General features: G+C 38.0%; 1 protein-coding gene across 2 annotated transcripts in view; it reads left to right on the top strand.

Moving 5' to 3' along the window:
- Window positions 1-23639, top strand: part of RPTOR (regulatory associated protein of MTOR complex 1) — a 547756-nt gene that overhangs the window by 216834 nt on the left and 307283 nt on the right. For both annotated transcript variants that reach the window (XM_036753902.1, XM_036753901.1), the window contains exon 6: window positions 20631-20806. In XM_036753902.1, coding sequence (XP_036609797.1) covers window positions 20631-20806 — 176 coding nt within the window. The remainder of the gene's footprint in view (window positions 1-20630; window positions 20807-23639) is intronic.

The raw sequence follows: 23639 nt of genomic DNA, 5'->3' as shown, positions 1-23639 counted from the left end.
CTGTTAACTTCATTTTGCATTGGTTCATATAGATCTATGCTTCCCTGTATTTGTCCTTCATCATTTCTTTCAGGACAGTAATATTCTACTACATTGATTTATATAGTTTAGATACACCCCTATCTTCTTACATGTTCCAATGTTGAATATTCCTGTTTTGTGTCATCTTTGCTATTTTGCAGGATATGAAGAAAACCTCAATGTCATTTTGATTTGTATTTTACCTTTTAAATAGTAACCAGTTATTGGATGATAGTTATATCCATTTTTTTTAAAAAAAATGGAATGTGTAGCATTCAAAAACGGCAAAATTAGGATCCTGTTAGCTTTTAGAATTATAATTAGAATCCAAAATTTCCAAATGATTGATTTTCAGAGAATCATTTTAATTTGAGAAATTGACATTGGATTTGATTTCTTGGGTATACTGATACTAGCATTAGATAGGGACATCATATTCTTGATAAAACACAAAATATTCCAGGTATTGCTTTCTCATGTCAGGTAATGATTACTGTCTTAATCAATATCTGTGATCATTGGTGGTACTTCAGTTAAATAGGTATGCCTTGCGTTGAATATCTATCAAAGTTAGGTTAGAGTGGTTTTTTTTTTTTTTCAGTTTTTTTTTAATTTAATATATTTAGTTTTCGGCATTGATTTTCACAAGAGTTTGAATTACAAATTTTCTCCCCATTTCTACCCTCTCCCACACTCCAAGATGGTGTATATTCTGGTTGCCCTGTTCCCCAGTCAGCCCTCCCTTCTGTCACCCCACTCCCCTCCCATCCCCTTTTCCCTTCCTTTCTTGTAGGGCAAGATAAATTTCTATGGCCCATTGCCTGTGTATCTTATTTTCTAGTTGCATACAAAAACTTTTTTTTTTGTTTTTGAACATCTGATTTTAAAACTTTGAGTTCCAAATTCTCTCCCCTCTTCCCTTCCCACCCACCCTCCCTAAGAAGTCAATCAATTCAACATAGGCCACATGTGTATCATTATGTATAACCCTTCCACAATACTCATGTTGTGAAAGACTAACTATATTTCGCTCTTTCCTAACCTATCCCTCTTTATTGAATTTTCTCCCTTGACCCTGTCCCCTTTTGAAAGTGTTTGTTTTTGTTTACCTCCACCTGCATCTGCCCTCCCTTCTGTCATTCCCCCCCCCCCCCCCCTTTTTTGTCTTCTTCTTCCTTCTTTCCTGTGAGGTAAGATATCCAATTGAGTGTGTATGGTATTCCCTGCTCAGGCCAAATCTGATGAGAGCAAGATACACTCATTCTTCCTGACCTGCCTTCTCTTCTCTTCCTATAGAACTGCTTTTTCTTGACACTTTTATGTGAGATAATTTACCCCACTCTATCTCTCCCTTTCTCCCTCTCTCAATATATTCCTCTCTCATCCCTTAATTTGATTTTATGTCTTTTAGATATCATCCCTTCATATTCAACTCACCCTGTGCTCGTGCTCTCTCTCTCTCTCTCTCTCTCTCTCTCTCTCTCTCTCTGTCTCTGTGTATATATATACACATATACCACACATTCACTTATACATATATATATATAAACATATATTATGTATATTATATATATACGTGTGTGTGTGTATATATATATGATGTGCATATACATATGCATACTTCCTTCAGCTACCCTAATCCTGAGGTCTCATGAATCATACACATCATCTTTCCATGTAGGAATGTAAGCAAAACAGTTCAACTTTAGTAAGTCCCTTGCAATTTCTTTTTCTTGTTCTTTTTCTTGATTACCTTTTCATGCTTCTCTTGATTCTTGTGTTTGAAAGTCAAATTTTCTATTCATCTCTGGTCTTTTCACTGAGAAAGCTTGAAAGTCCTCTATTTTATTGAAAGTCCATATTTTGCCTTGGAGCATGATACTCAGTTTTGCAGGGTAGGTGATTCTTGGTTTTAATCCTTGCTCCACTGCCCTCCGGAATATCATATTCCAAGCCCTTCAATCTCTTAATGTAGACACTGCCAGATTTTGGGTTATTCTGATTGTGTTTCCACAATACTCAAATTGTTTCTTTCTGGCAGCTTGCAGTATTTTCTCCTTGATCTGGAAGCTCTGGAATTTGGCGACAATATTCTTAGGAGATTTCTTTTTGGGATCTATTTGAGGGGGTGATCGGTGGATTCTTTCAATTTCTATTTTGCCCTGTGGCTCTAGAATATCAGGGCAGTTCTCCTTGATAATTTCTTGAAAGATGATATCTAGGCTCTTTTTTTGATCATGGCTTTCAGGTAGTCCAATAATTTTTAACTTATCTCTCCTGGATCTATTTTCCAGGTCAGTGTTTTTTCCAATGAGATATTTCACATTGTCTTCCACTTTTTCATTCCTTTGGTTCTGTTTTATATCTTGATTTCTCATCAAGTCATTAGCTTCCACTTGCTCCAATCTAATTTTTAAGGTAGTATTTTCTTCAGTGGTCTTTTGGACCTCCTTTTCCATTTGGCTAATTCTGCCTTTCAAGGCATTCTTCTCCTCATTGGCTTCTTGGAGTTCTTTTGCCATTTGAGTTAGTTTATTTTTTAAGGTGTGGTTTTCTTCAGTATATTTTTCAGTATTTTTTTGGATCTCCTTTAGCAAGTCATTGACTTATTTTTCATGGTTTTCTCGCCTCATTCTCATTTCTCTTCCCAATTTTTCCTCTACTTCTGTTACTTGCTTTTCCAAATCCTTTTTGAGCTCCTCCATGGCCTGAGACCAGTTCATGTTTTTCATGGAGGCTTTTGTTGTAGGCTCTTTGACTTTGTTGACATCTTCTGGCTGTATGTTTTGGTCTTCTTTGTCACCAAAGAAAGATTCCAAATTCTGAGACTGAATCTGGATGACTGGGAATCTGAGACTGAATTTTTTGCAAACTGACTTCCAGGGGATGGAGCCAAGATGGCACCTGGAAAGCAGGGACTAGCATGAACTCCCCGCCAAGTCCCTCCAGAAACCTATAAAAAGTGGCTCTGAACCAATTCTAGAACTGCAGAACCCACAAAACAGCAGAGGGAAAGAGGGCTCCAGCCTAGGACAGCCTGGATGGTCTCTGGGTGAGGTCTATCCCTCAGGGAGCTGAGAGCAGAGCAGAGCGGAGTGGAGCAGTGCCCTGCGTGAGCGGTGCGGACCAACCAGACCAGGAGCCGGGTGGAGCATGCCCTAGCACCCTGAATCAGTGAACTGCTGTAGTTACCAGACTTCTCAACCCACAAACACCAAAGGCAACACAGAAGGTTAGTGGGAAAAGCTGCGGGAGTGGAAGGAGTTTGTGGTTCGGCTACCACCCTGGCGGCAGCGGAGGTGGGGCAGCTACAGAACTACAGGTGCAGTTGCTTCCGGCCCCAGGCCCACCTGGTGGGAGGAATTAAGTGGCGGATCAGAGTAGGAGTGAAGAGCCTGCTGAAGATCTATGTCCAGTCCGGGTTAGGGGTTTGGGGGAAGGAGGAGTGCTGGTGTGGCAGAGCCGGCACATCCCCCCAAGCTTGGAACATAGTTCTCTAAACTCTACAAGCAGTCATACCCCACTGAAAAACTCAAGGGTCAAGTTAGTTGGCTGGGAATATAGCCAGGCACCGAAAACGCACCCAGATGAAGTCTCAGACTCTGGAATCTTTCTTTGGTGACAAAGAAGACCAAAATATACAGACAGAAGAAGTTAACAAAGTCAAAGAGCCTACATCAAAAGCCTACAAGAAAAACATGAACTGGTCCCAGGCCATGGAAGAGCTCAAAACGGATTTGGAAGTAACAGAAGTAGAGGAAAAATTGGGAAGAGAAATGAGAAGGATGCAAGAAAACCATGAAAAACAAGTCAATGACCTGCTAAAGGAGACCCAAAAAATACTGAAAAATATACTGAAGGAAACAACACCTTAAAAAATAGACTAACTCAAATGGCGAAAGAGCTCCAAAAAGCCAATGAGGAGAAGAATGCCTTGAAAGGCAGAATTAGCCAAATGGAAAAGGAGGTCCAAAAGACTACTGAAGAAAATACTTCCTTGAAAATTAGATTGGAGCAAGTGGAAGCTAGTGACTTTATGAGAAATCAAGATATTATAAAACAGAACCAAAGGAATGAAAAAATGGAAGACAATGTGAAGTATCTCATTGGAAAAACCACTGACCTGGAAAATAGATCCAGGAGAGATCATTTAAAAATTATTGGACTACCTAGGTTAGAGGTTTTTAGTTTATTATGTATGAGTTTAAGCCAAGATAGTACATATGGCCTAATAAGCCTTTATGTTTCACATCTCCTATGACTTCCCTAAAGAATCTTCCCAGGAGAAAAGATTATTTTTATGTTGACAGAGTTAGGTGGACTTTTCTGAAATTTTTTTCTTGGTTTTTCCAAATTTGAACTTGATAGGGAAAACAATGTGAAGGCTGTGGGCATGTATTATTCCTTGGCACATGGTTAAAATCCCTGGGAAAAGAATTTTCAGAACAATTACCTGTTATATAGTTTTATGGTATGTAAAAGTTTATTTGTGAGTATAACCATACAAGCTTATATACTTCAAGAGTCTATAAATCTTTGGGTTTGACCATACCCAATACTATTGCTGATCTCAGTCTTTTTAAAGAATGGGCCCTTAGCCTTTTGGTGGGAGGGGTATAGACCCCTTTGACAGGCTGGTGAAAACTGTGGGCCTACTCAGAATAATCTTTTTAAATATATAAAATAAAGTACTTAAGATTTCAAAGAAAATCAATTATATTGATGTAAAGATGTAATTTTTTTTTTCCAATTGAGGCCCATGGATCCTCAGCACTCTATTCCTGGATCCTATTAAGAATCCTACTTTTGGTAAAACAAACAAACAAATTTACCTTATGGCTTAGTTTGGATAGTATTTGGAAAATAGGCATTGCCACTACAAGGTCCATACTCCATACCTGTGTTCCACTGTCATAGGTTTCTGGAAGCTAAAATCACTTTCAAATCATGACAAGGTGGTGGAATAGGAAATGAGTCTATAAAGTCTCCTTAGCAGAATAGATGAAGTTGACAGAAAAATGGCTCCATAATTAGCCCTGCTGGCCAGAGGATGATCGTTTTTTCTTCATAATGCCCACTAAAAATTATGTGAATACCAACAAAATGAGCAAACAACAACGTGAAAGATTTTAACCAATTATTAAGTGGGTGGGTTTACTCATGCACAAACATATAACATACATGTTCTTACCCATATGAATATATGTATCAACATAGCTATGTACTGGATATCTATTTCAGCACGTAAAAATATTGATATTTTCTGTGGAGAATATAACACAATACTGAATAGTGGATTACCGTATAAAATGATAAATTGTCAGAAATTTTTGACTCTTCCCCAATTATTTACACTAATTCTACTATTCTTTCAAAGACTGCCATGATTTTAAAGCATTCTGTATTCTGAAAATGCCCAGGACCATTGCAAATCCAAGTAAGTTCATTGTTCTGATCCAACCACCTTCTACTAAACGACAGGAACTAGAAATCACACTATCATTACATTGTTTATAAGGGCTTGGGAGTCTAGATATACTCAGGGTGAAACCAACTAAAATGTAAGGGAGGAGAGGGATGTAACTTTATTTTTTGCCAAAATATTTATTTTGATAAGAATATAGCTTTGTTTACCTCCTCTAAAGAGAATTGGCATATTTAGCCACTTTCCTCAGAGTAGTTACTATAAAAACTTAACTTTTTATGCTACGGAAGGCTTGGATTAAGTGACTTCTAACATCCCTTCCATTTTTAATATTTACGATTGTGATGTGCAGTTACAGTATTTAGATAGTTGTAATTAATGTGTGCCATTGTGAGGTCTCTTCTTTTCTCTTTGTATTACTTCACATAGAGCTTTCTATATTTCTACAATGCCCTCATATTTGTCATTCTTAATGGCAGTTTAGTAGCATATGGTAGCATAGATGATACTCTAGAAGGTAAGCTCTTAGGGATAAAAATTTTTTTCTGGTATTTGAAGTATTAGAGTCCCTAGCTTAGTTGAAGACTACAGTTAGGTGGTGCCATGGGAGAGCACTGGGATTTGGAAATGGAAGAATCAAATAACACGGTAGTTGTGTGAACCTGGAAAAGTCACTTAGCTTTTCTTAGACTTAGTTTACTCAACTGTAAAATCAGGATTATAATAGTTTCTACTTTGTAGGGATTCATTGGGATTATATTTTTAAAGCATTTATAAACCTTAACGTATGACATAAATGTTAATTGTTATTATCGTCATCATCATCAGGTATGTTGTTATCATCATCTTAAACCTGACATTTAAAAAGCTGCAAGAGATGGCAATGTTTGAATAGACCTACGAAGAATTGATTAACCTAAATGATCAGTGGCCTAAATCAATTCTCCCTTCCCCCCCCCCGCCCCCGTATAAAAACTCCTATCCCATCAGTTGGATTTGGATTCTCATATTTTTGATGGTCCAGGGCTAGTAAACTAAAAAATAATCACTAACCAGTGAGTGCCTTTGCTTTAAATATCACAATGTTGAAGTGTTATTGGCTCTTAAGTATCACTGAAGTAAAGGTCTCCTATATCTCTCTACCTTACAGCTTATAAGAAATGAGTTTATGTTAGAAACACACTTTGGGTTAATCTAATGAAAGGTGCCAGATTAGTCTGAAATATTATAATAATGTGTAATTATACTTGGGGCTCAAACTGTAGCTAAAATTAATCTAATTTCTTCATTGACATTCACTTTATATTGAAGAATGTGCCAGACAACCAGGAATGTACCTGCCAGTGATCATTCTGGTGAACTTATTCATTTACTCAACAACTATTTATCCAGGAGACACTATTGGGAAGGTGTTCTTGGTTGCTGAAGGGGACTGCAATCAAGAGTAATCTGCAGATCAAGGAAACAAGCAAACAAAAAATTGAATAGAAAGTATAAGATTGTTAAACTTTGTATCTTACCCTTTCATTCTTAAGAAATAATGATGCGGGAAGAAGATTTGAAATTGGTTAATTAAAAAAGAATTGTACTCAAGTTTGGATATTGGAAAGAGTTGGTGAGGAGCGCTCTCTAGCATGGCTTCTGTTACTTCACAATAGGGAGAGCAGAATGCTCGCTGCTAAATGAAACCAATTATCCATAGCCATGTGTTGTTCAAGCCAAACTCATTTTCCTTTCCCTCTGCCCTTCCTCCCACCCACTCTTATGCCAGCCCTGTGTTACTTGTCAGAATGCAGAAGTTCTTAATTGCTACACTTGGATGTAATTTAGTTCTCCGTAATCTTAATGGCTTCTCTCTTAAGATTATCTCCTATTTATTTAGTCTTATTTCGACATAGTTGTTTTCGTGATTCCTCCCTCATTAGAATGTGAGCTCTTTGAGAGCAGGAGCTGTTTTATGCCTTTCTTTGTATTTCTACCCTTCAGTGTAGTGCCTAGAACTTCATAGGCACTTAATGATGCTTGTTGCCTTAAGTTGACTTAAGATATGAAAAAGAGTAAATGCCTGACAACCCAAACTACTATTTTTTTGTTTTCTAAGTAAGTTTTTAATTGATATTTTCTTTTATTACCACAATTATCCCAAATATCCCTCCCCTTTCCCTTTCCAGGGAGCAGTTCAGTATGGCAAATAGTATTTTTTAAGAGAGAAAAAATAGCACAACTGATTAATACATTGAAGAAGTCTGAAGATATGTGCATGAAGGGGTAGATTAGGAGTGTCTTCTCATAGCTCTTCACTTCCAAGGTATCTGTCCTTGGCTTTACCCTATAGGTGCTTTCTGCCACTGCCTTGTTGCACTTGGCTTATAAATTGCCCTTTTTTCGTTGTGTCTCACTCTCAGGACAGCACTGATTATTACAGGTATAAGAGAAGACATTGTCCCAGGGTGGTCCCCCTCTTATACCACGTCCCTGATTATGCAGTCCACCATTGACCTCTACCCTCCACTGGTTACTTTTTTTTTTTTAACATTTGCCTCAAAATCTCCTCCTTAGGTCCATACTCTCCCTCTTCCCCAAACACCAATTGCCCCTAGGGGTTCTAACTTCTTTGGTACCCCAAATGTAGGCCATTGCAAGCACTAAATCTCTTAGGCCACACCCCTTGTATGGTGCTCATCTCCTTTCACAGATCCTCTCTTCACTCATAGGAGTATGTACCAGTGAATCTCCCTGTCATCATCAAAGAAAGCCCTGCTTCCTCCCCTTCCCACTCTACTTCACCCACTTTTCTATAGGCTCTTTTCTTTTTGAGACCACAAAGGCCACCGTCCCTGCATGGCTAGCCCTGCGGGCACATTACATACACCCTCTTTCTATCCCCCTGCTCCCTTCTGCCCCTTTCATGTATCCGGCCACGTATCCCCCTGGGGTAATGCAGTCCTACATAAAACAATGATTCACCTGTAGGCAGAGTGTCATCAGGTTCTATCCGTTATGCTGCCCTCTTATCCAGCTCTTCAGTGTTACCTCTACTGAATTTTCTCCTTTACCCATGTTTCCTTGTGTACATCCAGAAAGAAATCTTTCTGATCTATTGTCCCTCTGTTGCTGTTGCTGTTGCTGTTGCTGTCCTTCACTCCTGCATTTCTGTTGTTTGGGGTATTCAAGAAGCAAATAATGTCCTTATTTCTGGTTTTCTTTCTAAAAATGTTTCAAACTCTTCTTTATTTTTGAATATCCATTTTTTTTCACATGTGGTTAAACTCAGATTTTTGCAAAGTAAGTCACTCTGGGCTGCATCCTGAGCTCCATTGCTCTTCAGAACACATTACTCCCTTCCCTCCTGTGTTTTCTAGTATGTGTAGAATAGTCTTGCATTATATAAAAGTTTTTTCCTTTGTATTTTGAAGGGGTTTTTTTCCCGATGGCTTACAGAACTTGTTTCTAATTGTTAAATTTAACCAGTATGTATCTTGAAATTTATAGCCTTGAGGTTTCTTTTTTCTTTTTCTGGAGACAATTTCTGAATCCTTCCAATTAAAATTTCATCTTTTCTGCTCAGAAGTTCTGGGTAGTTCTTCGTTATTTCCTTCATTATTCTGTTTTGGTTTTTTTGTCCTTTTGTTTTATTCTGGGAAGTCTATAATCCTTAGTTATTCTCCATGCATCCTGTCTTTAACATCAGTGTTTTGCTTACGTAGAGAACTTATTTTCTTTTAATGTTATTGTTTTTTGCTTTACTTATTCTATATTGCCCTTCACTTCTGGTTATTTGCATTCTCAATCTATTATTCTTTTTTGTTTCATTGTTGAGGCTTGCCATTGCAGATTATAGTTTTTTCTATTTTCCTTATTATTTTTGCTGTATAGGTTTAGCAACAATCTGCTACCAGCTGCTGTAGGGTGTGTAAGACCCACCAACAACCAGCACACAGAAAGTTGCCAGCACAGATTCTTTGATCTGCTTTACTAAGGAAAGCCACTTTAAGGGGTTACCAGTCTTAGTTTAATTAAACATACATATATCAATCTCTTAATTCAAGGGCAAAAGATCTGCCCTCTGAACTTCAAGGTAAATACAAACAGAAATTACAAACATCAACAGACAGACCTTTGATCAAATCACAATACATAGTTACCAGAGAAGAACCAAGGGGTCTAGGTTAGCAGAGCTGGGAGGCAGTTACGGTTTGCCCAGACTCTCAACACTCCTTCCATGAGTGTGCCCCAAAAGTCAAACACTGAGCTCCTCTCATTTATATCCAGTTTGGAGCCCTGAGGGCTCTGACCTCACCCAGGCTGGGTGTGTGTAAGTTCCCCATCCCCAGCATCACATCACATACAAGTAAATGACTCAATTGCCTCAGTGCTGAGAAATACTCCTAAACAAAGACCGCAAAAAGGTTTCCTACCCATTCAAGCAAAGGGGAGACTTGATAGTCTGAGCATCCCAAAAGGGAAGAACAGGGAAAAGTCTGATTGCCTTAACAATAGGCCATAAATTCTGCTCTCATACTTCTCATTTCTCTTTTGAGCCACTCAGAAACTGTGTTATGGTTCCATGTTCTCAAATTCCACATGGTCCTCTGTCTCTTCAAGTGTTGGATCATTTTCTTTTGTTTTGCAGTATTTATTCATTGATGCCTGAGCTAATTTACTAGATTTGGATACCATATATTCTTCTGTTGTTGCTTTTTTTCTGTTGATTTGTCTACTTTATGTTCAAGGTCTTTGAAGTTTTCTTCTACCCAAAATCTTTGGTAATTTCAGTCTCCCTCAAATCCTCCCCACCCCCTTATTTTCCCTATCGCTGACTTGCTGTCTCTTTTCCCTTTGGCTTTGGTTTCCTTTGGGGCTAGATCTTAAAGCTTCTCAGCATCTTGCTTTAGGTAATTCATGGTTCACCAACCATAGGTCCCTGCCCCAACTGACTTTTGGAGGGTCAGAACTAGCCCAGGAGACAGCTGAAGTTGTTTTATGTTTTGTATGTAATTTCTGTTTTGGAGAGGTTATCAGGGTCAGAGGATATGTCTAGTCCTCTGTGTTGTTGCTGACATGACCCTACTGCTATGTTTTTAACCATAAAATTGTATATGGTGGTTAAAGGCCACAGACTCTGTAACTTGGCTCGAGTAAAAAAGGTCAATTTCTTGGTCTTGTTGCCCCATAAAGTGTGTGGCACTGAAGTCCTTAGTAATAAATGCTTATTAAGTAGATGGATAAGAACCTTTCAGAAAAGGATATTGATTCTTGATTTGGTTTCCCATGTTTTCTAGTAAATTTACATCTGTTCTGAGCAGTCAAAAGAGCTAACAAAATCAATCTTAGTCTGAATTAAGAGAAATATAGTGTCCAAAATGATGGAGATGATAATCCTGCTGTTCTCTGCCCTGATGAGTCATATTTTAAGTACTTTCTTCATTTCTCCACACTACATTTTCAAAAATACCTTAACAATGATAAAAACAGGTAGGTGGTACAGTGGCAAGAATTCAAGACATCAAGTCAGGAAGACTTGAATTCAAATCCAGCCTCAGATACTTGGCTATGTCACACTTGGCAAGTCACTCAACGTACGTCTGCTTCAGTTTGTAAAATAGGGATGATAGTAATAGCACCTATCTCTCAGAGGTGTTGAGATTCAGATGAGATATTTGTAAAGTGCTTTGCAAACCTTGAAATGTTATATGAAAGCTAACTCTGAAGGTGGTGGCGATGATGATGATTATGATGCTATATATCCATAGAAGGAGGGAATAGTATGGTGAGGGTACTTGGAACCTGCCCCACGAAGATTGGTTAGAAGAACTGAGGATGTGTGATCTATAGAAGAGAACAGAAGAGGACACAAGATTGCTATCTTAAAAGAACACCGAGGATTGACTGTTGTGCAAAAACCCTTCTGGAGATCTTGGATGTCTCTGATTGCTACAGTTGTAGGGATGCTTCTAACTTAAGGTTCCTTCAACAAAATACCTGAGTGTGACAGAATTCAAGAATCAAGAATTAAAAAAAAAACTTCAATCCAGTAATAGCAACTTATCCATATTATGCTAAATGGAGTACTATTTAAGAGAAAGTGTTGAGGTGGGGGATAGGAAAAGAAGAGTGATAGAGAATTCTACAAGGGAGAGATAAATACAAAAGTGTCCGATGATTTGACATTCAGCGAGAACTAGTGTACTTTATTTTGTCTTCCCAGCATTGCTATCAGGGCAAAAGGCTGCCTTTAGGCAGAGCTTCACATTGATTTCAGGAAATTAAAGTCAATTTTCCATGTCGAGATTGGTGTTCTCACTCTAAGGGTGTTCTAATTTCCAAAAGATAAATCTAAGACCAAAGTTTGGGGCAGAGTTTCACACAAACAAAAGGTTGAAATAATTATAGTTATCTAAAAATGGAATAGACTGCTTTGGAATATATGGAATTCCTTATCATTTGGAGGTTTTTAAATGACCATTAGCGATATTGTAGAAGGTCGCTCGTGTTTTGGGTAACTGTTATGCTTCAGATGTCATTTCCCACTGTGAAACTCACAGATTAAAATTGCCATAAAACTTAGTTTTTAATAATCTTAAAAGTTTTTAAAATAATACATTATTTTCCCCCAATTCTATCAAGACAATTTTTATTATTCAGTTTTACAACATTTTGTGTTCCAAATTTTTATCCCTCCCTCCCTCTTTGGTGTTTTTGACATTGTTCTCTTCTGACTTTGTGTCTTTCTCTTCCCTGTCCTCATAATAACTTTCTGTGGTCAGATTCAATTTTTGTTTTTTGCTTGACTTTTTTGGTCTTTTTCCTTTTTTTAAAATTTGAGGTCTGCTTCCAGAGTGAAAAGGGTACTCGGGCTTCTTGTGCCAAGGGTTCCAGGCCCTTACTGTTTACCTAGTGCTGCACTAATGTTGCCCTGGAGCCCAAGATGGACTCAGTGTCTGGTGCTGCTTGTGGGGGGGGAGTGGTTGAGGGCTAGGTTGCATTGCTGGAGGCAGTAGGGGGCTGGCAGCTTACCTGGTGCTTCTTTTAGCTTACCGGGGTCCTAGTTTGGTATATGCTGAGGCTTGTGGGGTGTTTCTGCATTTCCCCAGGGATACACTGAAGCATGTGATCTTTTGGTCTCTGGCAGCTGCCCCCTTACCCAGGACTGCTGCAGAGGCCTGGCTGCTAGGGGTTGCCTGGGGCTATGCTGAAGCAAGTGGTTCTCAAAGCTGGAGTCTACTGGTTCCCCTGGCTATTTTGAGTCACGTGGGGGGTCCTAGTGTTGGCTTTTGCCTGCTTCACCACAGTGGGGCTCAGGATCTACACTGGTTTGCTGAGGTGGGGCTTACTGCTGGCTTGCTGAGACACTTCCTGTCCTGGATTGTGCTCCTCTTTTACTCGATTGTGACAAACATTTCTTGGCCATCCTCCAAGTTTCTTGGGCTCGAAGATTGTTTCACCCCTTCTTTTTGCTGGTTCTACTGTTCCAGGATTTGGGTTGGGGAGCTATTTTATGGTTGTTTGGAGGTGAATATAGGAGAGTTATGACGATTTACTGCTTACGCCACCATTTTGGCTCCTTGAAGTCGATGGTTTTTAATAATCTCATAACCCATTCTTATTGTGCTATGCTTCAGTAGTGGTAATGTTTTATTACTAATGCTAGTCTGCTTCTTTTTGGACTAAGGCGATGCAATTTCAAAATGACTCAGTTTCAGATAGGGGGCCAGTAAACCTTGTTCTCCTGAGGTTTGTCCCAATTTTCCTATCATCTTCCTGTCATTCTTATAATATTTTCTGTTCATTACTTTCTCCTGCCACCTCCTTTTCTGTGTGTTTTGGCAGGGGTGGGGGGTGTGAATAGGAGTAGAGGCAGAGTAGCATCTTTTCTCATAAAGCATCCAGAGTAAAAGAGGTAACATTTACGTGAAACAACTAATTCCCTGGATGCTGTTGCAAGGATGCCTCTAGCTGAATGTATTCCATCAGCAAAATACTTGTGCGTGAAGCCTGTTCTGACACATCTGTTAGACTACAAGAATCTTTCTTTGTGACTCACATTTGACGAGCTTTAGACTCAAATGGTGCCCAAACCAATCATATCTCTTAGCAGGGTTGTCACAATAGACTTAAGAAGTAATTTCCTGAGTGGTCCAAGTTGGATTTGCTGATGCTCTTTTAGTTTGTATAGCTAGAGAAGAGCCTTAGTTTTTTAAAATGTTCCCTTTCTGCTTTGTAATAGCAAATATATTAAAAGTTACAGTGTTCATGACAAACTTTAAGCTTCTTTTATTTATAAGTATATACCTTTGTGCTCTAGGATTTGATATCCTTGTAGTGGAATGGGTTTTTAATCAAACATGCTTGTTTCAACAATCCAGCTAGCAGCTGCTTGGGGGTGTAAAACCAACAACAACCAGCTCACAGAATGCTGCAAACCCAGGTTTTTTTGATCTGCTTTGCTATGGAAAGCAACATTTAGGGCTTAGCAATCTTACTTTAATCCAGCATACCATCCACTTAGTTCAGGGGAAAAAGCCAGCACGCTGAACTTCAGAGCAAACACAAACAAATTACATACAGACCGAAGACAATTCATAGTTACCAAGAAACACATCTGAGTTCCGCGGAAGGCCCTTACTGAGGCTGCCCAGAGTCCTGCACCTCCAGGAGCAAGAGCCTTAAGCAAATAGCTCTGTTCTCTGTTTTTTATACAGTTTCAGATGTCATCAAACATCACCTGAGCAACCAGAACTTTGGCTCCTATGATTGGCTCTGGTGTTAGCACCTCCCTTCATTGGCCCCACCTAGAGCCCCAATTTACCAATTACACTCCCACATAGGGTTAGCACCTAGTACATAGGGGTTTGGGCCTGGGGCTTAGCACCTAGGAAGACTCAATCAAAGACCATGAACTAATCAAAGGAAACAAAGGCCAAACTCTTCAAGGACCCCCAATACAATGCCTAGTGCCCTTTATTTGAAAGTTGAGCATTAAAATCACTGTCATAACACAGTACTATAATATGATACATATACTTCTGAATATGTACAATTCATTTCCATGTATGCATTTATCTTTTAAAAAGAACACTCAGTATATCCAATCATTATTTCTTTTTTTGCGTGTAAAAGCAATTAAAATAATTTTTTAACATTTGTTTTTAGAATTTTGAGTTCCAAATTCTCTCCTTTCCTCCCTCCCCACCCACCCTCCCCGAGAAAGCAAACAATTCAATATAGGTTATACATGTATCATTAGGCAAAACACTTCCACAGTACTTATGTTGCGAAAGACTATATTTCCCTCCATCCTATCCTGTCCCTCGTTATTCACTTTTCGTCTCTGGCCCTGTCTCTTCTCAAAAGTGTTTGCTTTTGGCTACTTCTTCCTGCAGTCTGCCCTTCCTTCTACCACCCCCCCCCCCACCTTAACCCCTTCCCCCCTATTTTCCTGTAGGGTAAAATACCCAATTGAGTGTGTATGTTATTCTCTCTTTAAGCCAAATCTGATGAAAGCAAGATTCACTCATTCCCTTTCACCTGCCCCCTCTTCCCTTCCATTATAACTGCTTTTTCTTGCCACTTTGATGTGAGATAATTTACCCCATTCTATCTTTCCCTTTCTACTTCTCCCAGTATATTTCTCTCTCACCCCCTTCATTTTATTTTTTAGATATCATCGTTCATATTCAACTCCCCTGTACCCTCTGTCTACATATATCTGTATATTCCCTTCAACTACCCTAATACTGAAAAACATCTCTTGAGTTACAAATATCTTTCCATGTAGGAATGTAAACAAAATGGTTCAACTTTAGTAAGTTCCTTATGATTTCTCTTTCTTTTTTACGTTTTCATGCTTCTCTTGATTCTTGTATTTGAAAGTCAAATTTTCTATTCAGCCTTGGAGCATGATACTCAGTTGGCTGGGTAGGTGATTCTTGGTTTTAATCCTAACTCCTTTGACCTCCAGAATATCATATTCCAAGTCCTTCAATCCCTTGATGTGGAAGCTGATAGATCTTATGTTATCCTGATTATGTTTCCCCAATACTCAAATTATTTCTTTCTGGCTGCTTGCAATATTTTGTCCTTGACTGGGGAACTCTGGAATTTGGCTACAATATTCCTAGGAATTTTCTTTTTGAGATCTTTTTCAAGAGGCGAGAGGTGAATTCTTTCAATTTCTATTTTACCCTCTGCTTGTAGAATATCAGAGCACTTTTCCTTGATAATTTCTTGAAAGGTGATGTCTAGGCTCTTTTTTTGACCATGTCTTTCAGGTAGTCCAGTAATTTAAAAATTATCTCTCCTGGATCTATTTTCCAAGCCAGTAGCTTTTCCAATGAGATATTACACATTGTTTTCCATTTTTTCATTCCTTTGGTTCTGTTTTATAATTTCTTGATTTCTCATAAAGTCACTAGCTTCCACTTGCTCCATGCTGATTTTTAAGGCAGTATTTTCTTCAGTGAGGTTTTGGACCTCCTTTTCCATTTGGCTAATTCTGCCTTTTAAGGCATTCTTCTCCTCATTGACTTTTTGGAGTTCTTTTACCTTTTGGGTTAGTTTTTTTTTTTAAGGTGTTATTTTCTTCAGTATTTTTTTTGGGTCTTCTTTAGCAAGTCATTGACTTGTTTTTCATGATTTTCTTGCATCACTGTCATTTCTCTTCCCAATTTTTCCTCTACTTCTCTAACTTGCCTTTCCAAATCCTTTTTGAGCTCTTCTATGGTCTGAGACCAATTCATATTTTTCTTGGAGGCTTTTTTGATGTAGGATCTTTCCCTTTGTTGACTTCTTCTGGCTGTATGTTTTGATCTTTTTTGCCACAAAAGAAAGATTGTATAGTCTGAATCCTTTTACCCTGTCTGCTCATTTTCCCAGCCACTTAATTGTCTTTTGAGCTCTTTATCAGTGTATGCCTGCTTCCAGAGTGGAGGGTGCTTTGTCCCAAGCTTCAGGGGTTTTAAGCTGCTGTTTTTCAGAGTTACTTCTATTCTGAGGTGGTATGATGCTCCTCTCCTGGCCTGTGCTCTGGTCTGTGAGTGCAAGCACTCCTTTCTGGCATCTAACTACCAGGAGGACTCCCTCTCCACAGTCACCACAGCTCTGCCACACCAGTGCTCCTCTTCTCCCAAGGACTGCTGCTCAGATCCAAGCAGGGAAAAGGGAGAGCATGCGGCCTTAGCACCAGCAAAGAGATCCTTGCACTCCTGCTTTGATCAGCCACTTGATTCTTCCCACTGTCTGTGGGCCTGGAGCTCCCGAAGCAGCCACAGCTGCAGCTGCAGCCACCTCCTCTGCCCCAGGGCTGTGGCTGGACCTCTCACTTCTTTCACCCAGATCCAACAGTTTTCCCACTGACCTGCTAAGTTGTCTTTGGTGTTTGTGTATTAAGAAGTCTGGAAACTGCCACAGCTCAGTGATTCAGGGACCTGAGGCCTGCTCCACCCGGTGTACTCTAGCCTGGTCTCTTCTGGCATGGACTAAGCTGGCCTGCTTTCAGCTTGGTGTGATAGACCCTTTCTGGCAACCATCCAGGTTGTCTTTGGCTGGAGACTTACTTCACTCTGTCATTTTGTGGGTTCTGTAGTTCTAGAATTTGTTTAGAGTCATAGTTTATAGGTGTTTGGAGGGATTTGGAGGAGAGCTCAAGCCTGTCCCTGTTTTCAAGCTGCCATCTTGGCCCTGCCCCCTTAATCATTATTTCTTAAACATAATAGCATGCATTTTGGGCAGATAGTATCCCTACTCCAAAGAGAAGCAGAATGTTATGGAAAACATCTGAAAAGACAGGAGACCTAGGTTCTAATTTTTTCTTTCCAAGTAATTTTTTGACATTAGGTAAGTCAGTTAACCCTGCTCTGTATTTATACCCATATATTCAGTGGTGATAATCTACCTAAGGTATGAGAACACAATTGTAGGGGGAACGAGGGAGGGAGGGAGGGAGGGGGAGAGAGAGAGAGAGATTACTATAAATGCATTAGCAATTTTAAGCACTTGGTACTTAAAAAAGAATTTGGAGACATTTACACACAGGTTAAGTTCTTTTGGAGCTTGAAATCATTAACAAAACTTTTATACCCATTAAAATAGATTTGCATTAATAACTTTTATTTTTATATCACCTAGATTTTTCTCTCCTTTCAAGAGAGCCATCCTTTATAACAAAGAATATTTTTAAAAAATAAGGAGTGATCTATCAATGGGAAAAAATACTACATGCAATGTTATACTCTATGGACCATCTCACTCCCTCAGTTCTTTGCATAGGAGCAAGGGGAGGTTTCTGCTCATATAATTTTGCAATATTCATTTTAAGTTATATTAAGTTCTTTTCATTCACATTGATAGTTTTTAAATATTGTTTTCCTGGCTCTACTACATTTTATGCAAGACTTTCTTTGCTTCTCTGAAGTTATCATATTTGACTTTTCTTATAGCACAGTAGTATTCCATTGCATTCATGTTCCACAGTTTGTTTAGCCATTTCCTAGTCAATGGATATCTCCTTTTATCCAGTTCTTTACTAACACAGGATGTGCTACTAGAAACATTTTGGTTTATATGGAGCCTTTCTTTTTGTCTGTGACTTCCTTATAGCACATCTAGTAATGGAATTGCTGTTTGAAATGATATAGACAATTGTAGTGATTTTGTTTGCATAATTCAAAAACAGCTTTTTAGAATGGCTGTACCAGTTTACACTTCCACCATCAGTAAATGCATTGCTGGCATGTTTTTCTGTGTCACCCCCAATGGGTGTGAGGCAAAAATCCAGAGTTGTGATTTTTCATTTTTGGTACCAGTGATTTGGAATATTCTTTTATATCATTGTTAATAGTTTGCAACTCTTACTCAGTATGTAACTTTCAAAAATGTCCTGCTTGTTTGTGATGTAGTTCTGTCATGTGAGCACACTGATATGGATAGATATAAAATGTAGACATATCATAAAGTAACTCAATACTTTCCACTGTAACATGGTATTCCAAAAATACTTTTTGTAGGACTACCCATAAGTATTATGACATCTTTCCAGTTATTCAAGTAATTACATATTCTTGGGGGTGGAGGGGGAAATGGGGCACAGATCTCAAGAGGTTTTTTAAAATAACAAATTGGTCACTTTAGAAGTTGTTTTTTTTTTAATTGTCTGGCTCTAGGGGAAATGAATATAAATATTTTCATTTTGTGTAAGTAATGCTTGCTCTTTGAATGTCAGTAAGAAAGATTGTAGGTTTTTAGTTTGCTCTTTCTAGGTGCTATGAAAAATGTGGCAGCAGATATATAGGTTTAAACATGTGGCTTCTACCTTCATATTCTGGCTTTCACCTGGGAGCTGAGGAAAAACGTTCTATAAATAGTGGGGAGGAGGCTAGGACTCTTGCTATAGTGGTCTAGCAATTCATAGGATGACAAAGGACCTAACTTATTGAAAGACTTCTTTTTATGTCTCTCTAGTCTCATTTCTTTATTTGACTGTGCTGCTACCATCTATTTATTTCATGTACTACATTTACATTTTGTGGCACATGTATCTAGGAGGCATTTTAGAAATCTGTTTTCTTAGACTGATTCCTGGGATTTTCCTGCTTTGACAGTGATCTTCAGATCATAAATTACTCCCTTTGTGGATCCTACATATCCTGATAGTGATTCACAGGCCAGTTCTAAAGCAAGTTACTTCTTATAGAGTATCTACCTTGCTTTATTCAGTTCTAAATATTTTTTTTGAACAAAAGTAGTTCTGAAATTTTCCTCTCCCCAATTATTTTCAGGATCAAGAAATTTCAGTCCAGTATATGACATGCCATGTATTCATGTGAATCTCTTTCTTTCTTGTAAATGATAAGAAAACCTGTTGTGAACTGCCAGATTTTTTCCCTTGTTAGGAGTACAAAATAAATGGTAGGCAAAATCAGAAATCACTCTACCCAGTAGATTTGTTGAATTTTATTATTTTTTCATGTATCATTGATACAGCACTACTATACAGTAGTATAAATGGAATTTCTTTATTGCAGTAAACGATTGTACTCATGGTAATGGATTGACACTATCGCACAAATAGAATTCATTACATGATTTCAAAGCAGATTTACTCCCTTAATTGTATATTGTTTAGCAAATATTAGAATTTGTTTGCATTTCTTCAACACATCCTTTTTGGCAGCATGGGAGTGGTGTGATTGAGATTAATTCTGCAGTTGCTAAACCCCAGGCATACTGTACGTATGTATGATTTCATCTACTAACTGAGCTTTGGCTTTTTAGAGCATTGCGTTTAAAGCACCTTAATTGCTTATAGAGAATTAATTGTTTTCATTTCACACCCTGCGATTTTACATCATGTAATCGTGAGAAAATAAAAGTAGTATTTTGGATTTCTATAGTGCTCTCCTTCCTAACTGCTTACAGTGCTTTCAAACTTACTTCCTATTGAAATAATTAAAGAACAGTCACTATTACTCCCACTTTACTGGTAAGATAATTTTTTTTTCCCACAACAAAGCCAATACATCATGAAACCAGAATAATTTCATTTTTGCAAGATTGTCATTTTATAATGTTTTCTATGAAATTTCAGATTCTTCTTTCTTCCAAATCACCTAATTTCTTTCAAATCACCAACTCTAATACTTAGCAAAAGCATTTGACTTTACTATTGGAGTATCTGAACCAAATATAAATCTGAGTAATTGTTCTTTGAAGAAACTGCAAAAGGAGTTACTTGCCCTAAGTATGTCCCATCACTCTCAGGTTATAAAGAAGAAAAAAGTATTGCTCCTGATTCCACGGTCTAACTTTTGAAAAAGGAAACATAAACTGTATTTTTCTCTACTGCACAAACAGTAAATTACTCCTTGTTTTTCAAATTGAAAGGCTGATCATAGTGTTTGCATTTCAAAACTGAGATTTGGCATATTTGACTTGATTCCAAATTTAGTCTAGCTTCGCTAACAAGAAAGAATTTTGGGATGGTATGTAAGTTATTCACAAGTCTCATAATCATTTATTCCCTAGTAATAGATTCTGAACTCAAATCTCAGAATCAATGCATAAAAAACTCCAGGAAAATCCAAAACTACCAGTGATGGTGGATTCATTCCTTTGTGCTCGAATATATTTGCCAAGTTATTCTCCAAATGAATCTCTTTTTTCTTTTCTTTAACATTCTCCCCTCTAGGTAGCTGCAATTAACCCAAGTCATCCACTTGCCCAGATGCCTTTGCCCCCATCAATGAAAAACTGCATTCAGCTAGCAGCATGTGAAGCTAATGAACTACTACCTATGATCCCTGACCTTCCAGCTGACCTTTTCACATCATGCCTTACAACACCTATCAAAATTGCGCTCAGATGGTAAGTGTTTCTATTTGGCGAGCTATGAGTTTTAGGTTAATGGACTTGTTGACCCAGATGTTTTCACCATACCATGCTTCTTAGCATTGGTCAATTATCTAGCTGTAAGGAGTGTTGCTTGGACAGCATCTTATTAATCAAAGCCACAAAGTGAAAATATTATCTCCTAATTGCATATTTTTGATTAGGGATTGCTACCTATGTTTGCTAAGAGTAAGAGATTTACTCCTAGAAATTAAGGAAACCGGTTTATTCAGGGACCAGTTACATATGTAGTTATATTTTTTAATAGCACCAAGAATATTTTTAGTCTTATAGTTTAGGATCATTATAAGAGGGCTGAATCACTAGTAAGTGCCAAAGGGGGTTGTTTTGGAACTTAGTTATTTGTAAACCTGAAGGCTGTACACACATATACATATATTAATTTGACCATGTGCTTCAGTTAGAATAACATTTTTTCATTTTATTTTCAATAATTATTTTTATTGTTACTTTTTAGCATCTTTCTTAGAATTTCAGAACTTTTTACCAACATTTTCTCTTATGATGGTCACAAAGATCACATAATACTCCATAAGTCAGTGAGAGTTGCGTATTTCTAGGTTTAGAATATAATTTTTTTTCTTTAACCACTGTACTACTTTTTAATAATTTGCCATTTATCTGTGTGGAGTTGTAAAATTTTTTCTAAGACACATATGGTATAGCTTTCTTCAGGAACTAAATTAAAAAGGGAGAACAAACTTTATTTTTAGTAATATGAGTTTGATAATCATCAGCAAATGTGATCATTTCCACATACAAAGAAGTATACAAAAAGAGGATGGCATATATGAGTCAGTCATCCTGTCAAGAAGCATTTGTTAAGTGCTTAATATCTGGCAGGCACTGAGTTCTGGGAATACAAAGATAACAACAGTCTCTTCCCAAGGAGCTTACATTCTAATGGGTGCAGACAAATATGCCTTGGCAAATAACATTTTATACATACATTCAGAGATGGTGGAAGGTTATCTGAGAGCAGAAGGAAATAATGGCAGCCGGCATTAGCTTAGGCCTTTTGTAGAAGATGGGATTTGAGCTATGTCTTGAAGGAATCCAGCAACCTAAGAAGTAAGGTGTAAGAGGGAGGGTATTCCAGGTATGGGAGGCAGTTCATGAAGAAAACTTGAGATAAAACATTGAATGTGAGGCTAAAGGAAGTAAAATTAAAATGCAAGCGGATTGGAAAAATAGTGAGGAGACAATTCACAGAGAGCTTTCAATGACAGGGGACTTTATATTTGATCCTGTGTTCATCAGAAACCATTGGAGTTTATTGGTTGGGGTAGAGGTATTTTCATCATACTCGTTCTTTAGGAAAATCCTTTTGGCAACTGAGGAGAGGGTTGATTGGAAGGGGAATGATTTGAGAAAGGGAGAGTAAGTAGAGGGCTATTTCAATCAAGAGTTAAGAGCTGTGATAAAATCCTTAATTAGGGTTGTAGATGCATCAATGGAGAAAAGAGGATATATTACAAGTTTCAGAGGATCTGTGGGGTGAATAAAACAATGACCATACCATATTCAGTTATTTTTAACATACATAAGATTTTACATGGAAATACTGATACTTGACTTTTTTGTCTCTCACTGGTTGAACTTCATTCTGCTATCTGCCGGACATTTACAAAATATTTCATTCATGGTCGTTTCTTTGTTTCGGTTTTTTGAGACATATCTGTCACTCTTCCCCACTTCCTGTCCATCACACTCCCCTCCCCAAGTAAACACTTCATTTTAACAAATAAGCATTTTTAAATACTCACAAAACCTTTTTAAAATAGATAATCTTGAAACGTATGTTATACTGAGAGTCCATTAATTCTCCAGTAAGAGGCAGGAAGCATGATTCTTCCTTAATCTTCTGGAGATTCAAATTGTCCCTTTAAATGGTGTAGCTAGTTAAAAATTTTCTCCTGGTTCTGCAAAGCTCATTTTGTACCTCATTTTGAACATCAGAATTCTCTGAATCCCTTTTGTCGTTTCTTACAACTCAGTAATATTCATATGCCATAATTTCTTCAGCTAATCCTCAATAGGGGGACATCAAAAAAAGTGCTGCTATAAATATGTTTGTACATATGGATCCTTTCCATATGTCTTGAATCTCTTTTATTCAAAGGATATATACAGTTTGGTGACTTTGGAGGTATAATCCCAAATTACTTTTGAGAACTATTGGACTGCTTACACATCTGCCCCAGTGCATTAGCATCCATTTTCCTAAGATCAACAAAATGAGCTTGGGGCATTTTTAAAAAGCTTTTTTTGGGGAGAAAAAGGACATTTATAAGAAAGGATAGGAACTTTCTTTGGGACAGTGGTAACTGACAACGGAGTAAAGGCAGAGCTGCTGGATTCCTTTTTTTTTAGCTGCTCAATTCTTGTGTTAAGTTTTCCTCTACAAGGGAGAATGGGTACAATGCCTGTCATGTAGAAAGCGCTTTGTATATGTTTGTTGACTAACCGGTTGACTTATTTTGAAAAATACATATAATCAACAGGAAGTTGATGTCTAAGTTAAGTAAAGATATAGCAAGGAGGAACCTAACTATATTTGTTGAGTTCAAGTCACCTGGCCCAGATGTACCACCTCCTTGGGTCTTGAATAACTAGCAGAGATATTGCTGAATTATTTTGGCAGACATTTGAAAGATCATAGAAAAGAGACTGCTGAGGGATTCTGGCCTAAGGTATTCCAGAGATTTTTCCTTTCACCCACCAGTCCTTAGGGATAAGCCAATCTCTTAGCCCTACAATTTATTCTACATTCCTCCTCTAGACCTCC

This window comes from Trichosurus vulpecula, chromosome 4, assembly GCF_011100635.1.
Source record: "Trichosurus vulpecula isolate mTriVul1 chromosome 4, mTriVul1.pri, whole genome shotgun sequence".
Lineage (NCBI taxonomy): Eukaryota > Metazoa > Chordata > Mammalia > Diprotodontia > Phalangeridae > Trichosurus > Trichosurus vulpecula.
This window is presented reverse-complemented; position numbering and strand designations above follow the sequence as displayed.